Source organism: Onychomys torridus, chromosome 8, assembly GCF_903995425.1.
Source record: "Onychomys torridus chromosome 8, mOncTor1.1, whole genome shotgun sequence".
Lineage (NCBI taxonomy): Eukaryota > Metazoa > Chordata > Mammalia > Rodentia > Cricetidae > Onychomys > Onychomys torridus.
In genome coordinates, this window is record NC_050450.1 from 33,321,758 (window position 1) to 33,332,818 (window position 11,061).

The following is an 11,061-nucleotide window of genomic DNA, read 5'->3' on the forward strand; positions in this document are numbered from 1 at the left end:
TCTGCATAAGTCTCTGAGCCCCCTACTTATCCCACAGACATTTGTGGAAAGCTACTTGGGAGCTGAATTACAATTATGTGTTTCCCACGGATGTTGCATGTGGTAGTGTTCTTGTTTACTTAGCTTTCTACCTACTGGAGTCTATATGGTAGTGCATCCAGATCCAGGCCCATCCTTGTAGACCTTATAACATCTTGGAGAGAAAGGGGATTCACCGTCCACCCCACTGCTTGAGCCTAAAGTCACAGTGCTGGTTTAACCTTCACCCCCACTTCTTCCTTCTACATCTCATTCCTTCATGGGTGACCCCATCTTCTCAAACCAGCTTCCTCCTGTCCCGTATGTCCCAAGACCCTGTGTTAGAACTTTATTCAACCCAGAGATGGAAGGCTTTCCCTAAAAGCTCTTGGTTGGTGAAGTCCTTTCTGGTGTCACTTCTGCCTCCCTAGAGATGGCCGCACTCACCAGGATCCCCTTTGTGCTGTGCCATCCCTGATAAGAAGGGGTTGGGCATTTGTCTTCCTGCCTGGAAAAAATCAGAGGATGGAGACTGTGTGTTGCTCCCCCGCCCCAACATGCTTCATGTGTTGGGAGCATTTGGACTGAATGAAAGGGATCATCCCTGCACCCCTGGAAACGGTGACACTGATGACTAGTACACTACTGGGCATACAACAGACCCACGGTAAACTCATGAAAGTCACTCACTTGATGGTAACACCTGCTAAGTACCAAATGGTGAATGGAACTCGGCAGGGCCCCAAGAGTGTAGGGAGGGCCTTGCCTAGGAATGATCAGAGCAGAGAGGCTGGGCCGGATCTGTGTAAGCCTCCTCATCTCTGGATGTAATTCTCCTTTCTCACTGTTACCCCCAGTTGTGCCATCCAGCCCCACCATGGCCTCCTCTACAAGCCTCCCCTCCAACTGCAGCAGCTCCTCGGGCATCTTCTCCTTCTCACCAGCCAACATGGTCTCTGCCGTGAAACAGAAGAGTGCGTTTGCACCTGTCGTCAGGCCCCAGACCTCCCCGCCTCCCACCTGCACCAGCACCAACGGGAACAGCCTGCAAGGTCAGTGCCAGACCCACAGCCATGAGACTTTGGCCTCCAGAGCTCTGAAGCAAGGGTCTTGCTGTTGCTGGGGGGTGAGGGGAGGGTTTTAGCCCTAGACCTGCCAGCTTCTCTCTGCCATGACTCTTCTCTTCTGTTCCTTTGTGTTCATACTCTGGTCCCAGCCACTAGCCCTGCTCCTGCCTCATCTGTGGCAATGTCTGAGACATCTCTTTCCTCCTTCAGGAACTGCTCAGTCATTGGACCTGTTTGAGGACACTGTAGCCATTGGCTAATGCCACTACTTCTTTTTTCTCCTCTCTTGCTCTGTTGTTGCCACATCAGACCAGTGCTGTGTGGATGCTCTCATGTTCTCCATGGCAGTCTCTCCTGGGAAGGGCTTTACCCTGAAGTAGGTCACTCAGCCTTCTCTTCTTGGTGCTTGGGTCAGGATGAAGCTGTGTAAGGAGGTGACCAGGAAGGGACAGCTGCCGTCCATTCGGAGCCCAAGGTGAAGGCATCATGTACTAGGATAGCAAAGGTCAAAGGCCTCTTGAGAACCACTGGTTCTCCAGAGAGAAGCAGCCACTCTTGAGAATATTCTGGTTCATATCAAAGTTGTTCAACCTCCTTCCACAACCTGGGAAATGGCATGACCACCAGACACTGAGTTGACCTTTTTGTTCATGGTGGGGGAGGGGGAGCTCCAACCTAAAATGTGTCTACTTTTTCTCACATTCTTCTTATATGTTTGGCTCTGTGAGTGGTGTGGGCCTCTGGGATCTCATGTGTCCCCCACATCAGGAGGACGATGAGACAGTGCTCACAGCCCCTACCTTACAGATGAGAAACCTCAAGGTGTGAGGTTGACTCCTCCCAGTTGATGTGTGGCAGTTGCTGGCTTCAAAATTAGGCTAAAAAAAAAAAATCATCTCTTTCCAGAACCTAACACTTTCCAAGAATGTATCTCAGATTCCTAAGACAGCTTGCAGGGAAATCAGATCAATAAATAATCAACCACTGTATACTGAGCACCAAACAGTATGGCAGGTGCTCTCTTAAGCAAGGAACAAGCTTTATCTGCTTAATCCCTATAATGTCCTGATGAGGTATGGGAGCTATTAGATCACTACAACGCCAGGTGATGGAGCTTAGGGAGGGCAAATACAGGTCACACAGACATTGGAGGTGGAGGTGAACAAAAGCCCCACAGGAGTCTGTCCTTAATCCCTGCCCTGCACTGCTCACCACAGAGCCTTGCTTCAGTGACCAGCATGTCACTCAGAGAGGTTAACTGCAGAAGACTAGAGAATGCTTAGGAGGGCAGTGACAGACACACTTGGGATTACCCAGCTCTATCTCTCATGTGGAAGTGTATGGCCCATTTAACATATAGATGCATATCATATTCTGGCTACTTTGTGCTGAAGAGAGCACACACTGGTCCTCCCAAGACCGTCAGAGTTCAGTATTACCCTCAATGAGCAGGTACATTCAAGCTTAGTTCACTCAAGGGAACATAGTGATGGCATGTTGGAGTCCAGACTGAACTTAAATGGTACAACTTCCAGAGCCTAAGTAACCACATCATTGTGCCTCTCCACTTTTTAGAACACTCCATAGAACCTATAAATGAATTGCTTGGCATAGCCAAGTTAGTGCCTGGAGTAACCTGCCATTGGTGGGACATGTACTTATCTGTTCATCATCTTAAAGGAAAGATGAAAGTATTTTACTCTGGAACTACATCTCAGGCTAGGGTAGACAAGCTAGGAAATACGCTGCCCCTTCCATTTATGCCAGCTTTACTCTCTATCAACTAAAAATAAACTCTTCCCCTCATTATACCCTCAGCTAGAACAACCATAACTTCATACAGATTGAAGTAATTATGATACATACAGGAGAGGGTAAAGTTATCATTCTTATATTTTTTGGCTATGAGCCTGGCCTTTAACAGCTGAGCTTTCTCTCCAGCCCTAAAGGTACCACTCTTAAGCTGATGGTCTCAACTTTGGTTAGCGTCTTAGTTGGGGTTACCATTGTGTGATGAAACACCATGACCAAAGCAACTTGGGGGAAGAAAGGGTTTATTGGGCTTACACATCTACATCACTGTTCATCATCAAAAGAAGTCAGGACAGAAACTCAAACAGGGCAGGAACCTGGAGTCAGGAGCTGATGCAGAGGCCATGGAGGGGTGCTGCTTACTGGCTTGCTCTTCATGGCTTGTTCAGCCTGCTTTCTTATAGAACCCAGGACTACCAGCCCTGAGGTAGCACCAACCACAGTGGGTTGGACCCTCCCATATCAATCATTAATTAAGAAATTGCCCTATAGGCCTGCCTACTGCTGGATCTTATAGAGGCCTTTACTTAATTGGGGTTCCCTCCTCTCAGATGACTCCAGCTTGTACCAAGTTGACATAAAACTAGCAAACATAGTTAGGGTTGATCAGGAACAAAACACAAGGAGGATTGTGATTAATGATAAAGGGGTGCTGAACTTAGAAGGCCTGGGGTGTGGCCTAGATATATTCAGCTTCCTGCATTTGCTGTACATGACCCTGTCTTTCTCATCTAGTTGCATGGGTCCCTCATGGGACACTGTTTCTAGACTATAACCCATCCTGTATTTGTTCTCCCAATATGTCATATGCCAAATAGCCCACACTTTGAAGATGTGACACCACTACTGGAAATATGAATAGAAAAGTAAAGTCCAATTACTCAAGAACACTTTCCTTAAGCTATTTCTCTGGTGTGCCCCGCTGCCTCCACAGCCTGTACTCATCAAGGGTCACCCTGGAACCTGCCCTCTACATGCTATAGCCATAGGCCAGCTCCACCATTTTTGTTCAAGAGCGCTTACACAGCTCTTAGAGTGTACGCTGGGAAATATGACCTTCTTTCTGACAGTGGCCTTTCAGACATACCGTGTCTTTCACTTTTTGATCCTCCTCTTTTTCCCACTGCAAAGGGACCTCAATGGGCTCTGGGGATGGGTCAAGGCGCTTGGCTTTGCTGCCTGCCTCCTCTTCCTGCTCAGCCTTAAGTAGCACATTTCATTTTGACTCACCCAGCTTAGAACTGTGATCACCATTCAGACAGGGTAAGTGAGGTAGCAAGAGCTGGGTAAACAAACTGAGCATATAAACAAGACTAGATGGGACACAGATTGTTCACATCTTTTAAAGGCCTAGTTGCCTCTGACTACCACTGTTAATTTAACACCCTCCTGGCTTGTTAAAGCCTGCTCCTTAACCAAGCACCCCTTTGCCAGCAGGAGATAGGCACTGTGGTTGAGTGTGGTGGTGAGGATGGAGAGTACAACCATCAGTGTGGAAGGCCTTTTTTGTAGTCTGGCTTATGCACTGACCCAAGACTTCCTCTGTACGGCTCTTTTTAGTGGCTGCTTATTTCATCTGCTTTATAGATGTGGAAGCAGAGACCTGAAGCTGAGATGGCTTGTCCACAGTCACTCAACTAGCAGATAAGGAAACCTTAGGCTTGAACCTCAAACATTCTCTCTATAGTGTTGAGCCTCCAGGTTGCTTTGGCATTTGCCATATTTGAGCCACCAGATGAGGTCCATGAAGAACGAAGGTCTGATAACTTTGAAAACTTTCCATATATTTGGGAAGATACAATACCCAGGTTAGTGAGGCAGATCTACCCAAGAGAGGCTGGCACCCAGCGATGGACTGCAGAGGCATGGAGCAGACTCAAACCAGTTTATAGTCAAGTTGCCTGTGAACTGTGTCTCAGATGAAGCGTAACTAGGATTCCAGCCCAGGGAGAGAACTGTTTGGAGCTGAGAAGCACCTGCACGTGGTTCAACCACATGGGGTATCAGTACCAGAATCAGGAAGAAAGCTACAAGATGAGGCCCTGATCCCTAAGTTCCATGCCTCTTTGTATCTATTTTATGGTTTACAGAGTCTGAGGTATCTCGTAGGTAATGGAGACTTTTGAAAATTTAAGAAGAAACATTTGGAGGAGAAAGCAACTCTTACCTCAATACTTCTTGGTCTTCAGGAGATGTTTGGTGAAGAAGTCAAACTGTGGTGGTCAGATTTAGAAAGCAGTTCTTACTGGGTCACTATCAAGAGCTATGCCTTTTATAAGGTATTAAAGGCTCTGAGACATTCTGCAGAGAAACAAAAATGATCATAGACAGCCCTCAGTTTCCAATGGGACATTGTTTTAAGACCCCTATAGATAACCAAATTCATGGGTGCTCGGGTCTCTTATATAAATGGTATATAGTATCTGTATATGAACTTCAAATCATCTGTACTACTTATAACACATAATACAGTATACTGCCACATCATAGCTTTCATACTATAGTTAAGGAAATAATAACAAGAAAAATGTTTCTACATGTTTAATATAGTTACAATTTTTTTGAATTTTTAAAATTTATTTTTAATTGGGCTGATGAGATGTCTCAGTGTGTAAAGTGGCTTGCTGTGCAAATATAAGGACCTGAGTTCAGGTCCCAGAATCCATGCAAAAATCTGCTTGCAGTTGAATGTGGCTGTGACCCTAGTGTAGGATGAGAGGAACAGATGTGTGGGTCCCTGTAGCTTGCTGACCAGCCAGTCTAGCTAAAACAGTAAGCCAGGTGAGAGAGATCCTGTCTCAAAAATATGTCAACAACAATAGAAGAAGACATTTGGTATTGACCTCTGGTCTACATACCACACTATACCCCCACACTTAGTATAATACTGTTACATGCTTATGAGCTACATGTGACATTCCTATGTGTGTGCATGTGTATCTATGTTCAATGTGTTAGTGTAGCTATTACATTGGATATTTGTAAGGAGAGTGATTCTCTACTAGCTACTTTGAAACATTTGGTTGAGTGCTGTCAGTTAGGCTCCTGTCCCCTAGTCACCTGTCCACTGCACCCACCACCAACCTTTGCCATTCCCCTCTGGCTCACTTCCTAGCTTTGGCAAGGAAGTCTCTGCTTCTGTGAGACAAACTTTGTAGCTTCCACGTATATGCACAAGTGAGGAGAGTGTTACTTGTCTTTCTGTGCCGGACTCATTTTGCTTAATCTCCCTCCCCATATTGCTGCTCTGTGATTGGCTGAATATGCAGACACCGAGTCCATGAATATGCAGAGACACCCGTCCATTTTGGCTGCTAAATGCATTTGCCTGCAGAGTTATTTTTCATGTAACTAAGGCCAACGAGTACCATGTGAAATGCTCTGGAAACTGCAGCTGCCATCCGGATTGGCAGACAAAATGTAGAAAAGGCTCCACCCATTCTTAGCCCATTCTCATGGAGGTGAAGTCATTGATAACTCTTGACCCTAGACTCCCAAGTCAGTCTGTATTTAGAGACCAAAGTTGTCAGCTTTGCTCAGTCCTTTTCTCTGGAAACAAACGTCTTTTCTCCTCTAAAATGGTTGGCCCTAAGAGCCTGGGTCCTATGCAAGGACTTCAGAGTCAGGAGGGAGTGGTCACATGCCGTCAAAATGCCCACTAAGTAAAAAAACAAAAAAGATCAGAGAGATTTTGTAGAAGTAGTAGTCATAGCAACCCTCTCCCCCCATACCTTGTTGACATTCAGGCTTCTTTTGGCCCTAAATACCATGCACCTCAGTACTCACCCTTACAGAACTGTTTTTTTCCTCTATAGACACATTGTTTGTAGAAGATCATGTCTTCCCTTACATCTGATAAACTTATGATTCTTTTACCTGGGATAGTTCAGGGGAAGATTACATTTCTCTCCTCACTCAACCTCTCCCAGCGCTACAAAGATTTCCATTTTTGTCTTAGTCTTTATCAAATGGGGAACCTTTAAGATGGACTATGTTGCCTTTCCATACTATAGCTTTGGGGTTCCCCTCAGAAAACACCATCACCCAGCACTGGGGACCATGGCAGAGCCACTGTGGTCTGGTGATGATGTCTTGGCACACAGTGTTGGGAATGTGATGGCTCCTGGGAATCTGCAGGAGCTCCACTTGAGCAAGCTGAGCATACCATCAGCATTTCTGGGACATTCCAAGCCTCTTATCCCATCCCTCTCACCCACATCATTCATTTCCAGATTGCAGCACAGACAGAAAAAAATCTTAGACCCAGGGTTGTCATGCAGTCACACAAGGGGGTTTCTTTATAGGAGGGCCTCTTTAGAGATACCCAGACTCAGGCTACAAACAGCTAGCATTTTGGTCATGGGAAAATGAAGGGTACAGTAACCCTTTATAAAGACTTGTATCTGTGGGCCTTGTGTGAGGGGTAATAGAGCTTGTGTTAGATTTATATTCTGTAAGCTGGCTTAGAAGAGGTGGCAGTGTGGGGACAAGCCTTGCCCATCCCATAGGGCCCCTCAAGTATATTTGGTCTTAATACGAGCTATTTGCGATATATATAAGCTGGACAATCATGTTTGCAGAGAATTTAGAATTATAGACTTTTTCAAAGAATTGAGAAGTCTGGTTGGGCCAGCATCCCAGGACAGTACATCCCCTCTGCACAAGGCATGCCCTCTGCTACATCCCCTCCATTCCTGCCCAGGGGACTCTGCATACTCATATGCCAGCTGGTCTCTCAAGACTATGGGGTTTACAAGTACTAAACTGAGAAGTGTACCAGCACACCAGTGAACTTGGAGGCAACTTTTAATGAAGCCCTATGAAGAAGCTTAATCTAATCAATCCAACAAATTATTTAAGTAACAAAACACTGTTTAGATTTTCTTTTCTTTTTTAAATTCAGGCTATACTAAATAAGAAAAAAACTCAAGGGGTGTTTTTAGGACCCAGATGATAAGTGTTCCCTGAGTCCATGGGCTAAGACAGCAGGAGGTTTGAGAGCTCTCTGATTCACTTTAGATCACACTGACACTGTCTGAGCTGTCCCAGGACAGAGCCTGCTTGCCCTTCCACACCAGGCACACAATATGGATTTCTATAAAATGGAAAAAAGACTAGCTTCACTGGCCATAGGCTTTATGTCCCTGCTACCTAAAATAAGGGTAGAGGACATGGAGCATGGATGAAAAGACATTTAGAGACCCAATGCAGTACTGGGAGACCCCCTGCCCATCCTTGCTCTTGGGGCTGCAGCATCTGGAACTCTCAAGTTAAGGCTGGGGTTTAAATATTAAGCCCCTAAGTTCGGTGAAATCTAGGGCTAGCTCAGTTCTTAAGGAGGCAGCTTTTCCAGCTGATCCTAAATCTTGGGTGGGAGGTGGGGGCTTAAGTGGGACTGCATTTGGCAGAAAATGACTTCCTGTTTCTAAGAAAGAAAGGCTTATGGGGGCTCAGGAAAGGACTCCAGGAGCTTCTGGACTGCAAAAGGCTCTTGCAAAACAACACTTGGATGATTTACGTGTAAATGAATCAGAAACATGTGGATTAAATTTCCTTGCGAATACAGATGGGTTTAAAAATTAACGGAAAAAGTGTTTGGCAAAATACTTTCTGGTTTTTTCTCTTTTAATTGAATCTAAAATGTCAGGGGTGGGGGGTAGGGAAGCAAGAGTAATGCAGAGGACACATGGCCTGGCCTCTCTCTGTCCATCTGTGCTAGAGGGTTCCTTTAGTTTTATGGTGCAATTTCTAGACATGGTGGTTTAGACAAAGGAAGAGAAAGAGCTACTCTGCCCATACACTAATCATTACTAACAAGAACATTCATTTAAGTTTCGACTTGTCAATAAACAGAAGGAAAGGCTTTTACTCTGTACTGTCATTGGCAGCCAAAGATGGCTGTGTCTTTGGTTTTAATATAGGCATCTCTCTTGTCTTGGTACATTTCCAAGTTGTCACACTGTCTTGATTTTCCTATGGTGACCCCTCTATTTCTCACACCCTTTATGTTAAGTGTGCCCTATAGAATGGTGTCTGTTTGATATAAGGGAAAATACAGACCAGAGTCTTAACAGTGCTCCCCAGGTCACCCAGCTAGAGGTGACAAAATGGTGGGTTCACAGTCAGAGCTAACCTGCCTTCAGGTTAGACCCTGACTGAGATTAGACCCAGGCTTGACATTTCTATATCTGATTATATTAAAATCTCCAGTAATTCCTGAGTGCTGCAGTTGGCGGCGTGTTCTGGCCAAGGAGGCTGAAGGTCAGGAAGACAATTAACCATCTCAGAAAAACATACTAGAAGTGGGCATGCAAGAGGCAGAATTTCCTAATCACTACTATGCAGCTCCTAACTCCAAACCCTCTGAAAGAATTCAGGTTGACCTGAGACAGGTCTTCCTTTCATAGGCAACACTTTTTCTAGGGCTTATGCTCTGATCATTCCAGAAATTCTGAAAGAAGACACAGGAGAAAAGGTAGTCTACAATTTTAGGTAAATTTGTTTTCTCCTCCAACTCCATGCTTCCTCCGGACTTCATTTTCCAAGTGAACAATGCCTGCTGAGGCTGGCATACCCTTTTCCATCTTGAGCTGAAGGGAAGGCCCTCAGATGGTTTTTCTGTTGCTTAATTTTCATGCTAATACAGAACATAAGGGGAGATTGTAGAAACTGTTGGCAGTTACAGCAGGCCATTTCTTTATTTCATATTTTGGATGTGATGGGCAGGAAGGCAGAAAGACAAAACTGAAAAATTCTCACAATTTTTTTGCAAAGTCTGAGGCTGCAACTTTCCCCATGGTATTCAAGCTATGCAACTTTCCAGTTATGTCTTAAAATTGAAGTCAGATTTGGGGAAATGTTTAGGATAGTCTGTGCTGTTAGAGATACATACACATACTGATAAAATTTTCCAATAAGGTATATGTCTATTTTATGACAGAATTCATCCCTGAGGAGATGCACGCATGTCTCATTAATAGTCAACATTGTCATGTGTGGGTTGTTTTTATGGTCTCCCCCCACACCCCGCTGCTGTCTGTGGTGAAATATTTGGGTGCAAAACCATTGACTTCTGTCTTTTCTTTTCATAGCGATATCTGGCATGATTGTTCCTCCCATGTGAAAGAATTGCCTTGAAGAATTTTATTAACGAAGAGGTTGGATTCTGCTACGAAAGCAATCTGATATGAGTCCCAGAGTGGAACTTTTAACTCAGGCCTTTTTAAGAGGATCACACAATAACTGCGGATTTTTAAACAAAATCACCGACCTTGCAAATGCTGAAATTGGAAAGGGGGTCTGCCAGAGCAGGGTGTTGGTTAAACTTGTACCCCCAAGTATCTGGGGGATATATTTATTCTGTATTGATAAAAGCAAACCCACAGTTTCTTTTTCTTTTTTTTTTTTAAGCTTAACTCTGCAATCATTTGTCTTTTATAAACCATAAAGCTACACACAAGGGCCACTATAAATAAGACTCCATGTTTTAATTTATGATGTTTTTAAAGCTGTGTAAGGGGAGAATGAAGTGGTGATATTTACAAAAAAGCTAAAAGTTAAAAAAAAAAAAAAAAAACAGAGAAAAAACTTAAAAAAAAAAAAAAAAAAAAGCTTGTATGGGACAGAATAGGAATGCCAGTTAGATTTTTTTAGAGAACTAAGGGTCGGCTTTTGCGCCTTAAAGCATATCAATGGTAGATAGCTCAGACAGTGCATTTTCAGTATCTAACTTCACATGCCACCCCTTAGCAGTTCTGCAAGCTTCTTTCTCTCTTTTGTATGGTTGTCTTAAGTAACTGTGTAAATAACTGCAGCCTGGAAGTTACCAAGCGACATACATGATCACATTTTCCCCTTGTACTCAGAAAATCCAGTGCCTCTAGACAGATTGTTTTTCTTTAAAAAAAAAAAAAGAAAGAAAGAAAGAAAGAAAAGAAAAGCAAAACAAACAAACAAAATTCCCTTCATCTTTTAACCCAATCTCATTCTTTTACTTATGTCAACTTCTTCTGAAGCCAGTGGCCTCTGAGTGGAGAGAGCCGAGTGCCCACGCACTGAATGAGAAACTTCTTCAAGACTTCATGGACAGGGTCCAGGCACAGAATTCCATATATGCCCTGCAGTTTACCCAGCTGAGATCTCACTCACACACCACCATCAAGAG

The 11,061-nt window shown here is 44.2% G+C and overlaps 1 protein-coding gene across 6 annotated transcripts in view; it reads left to right on the forward strand.

The window, feature by feature from the left end:
- Ebf1 (EBF transcription factor 1) overlaps positions 1–10,810 on the forward strand; it is a 389,991-nt gene extending 379,181 nt beyond the window's left edge. For all 6 annotated transcript variants that reach the window (XM_036197564.1, XM_036197565.1, XM_036197566.1 and 3 more), the window contains exons 15-16: positions 876–1,070; positions 9,989–10,810. In XM_036197564.1, coding sequence (XP_036053457.1) covers positions 876–1,070; positions 9,989–10,020 — 227 coding nt within the window. In that variant the 3' untranslated portion in view covers positions 10,021–10,810. The remainder of the gene's footprint in view (positions 1–875; positions 1,071–9,988) is intronic.
- The last annotated feature ends 251 nt before the right edge of the window (positions 10,811–11,061 follow it).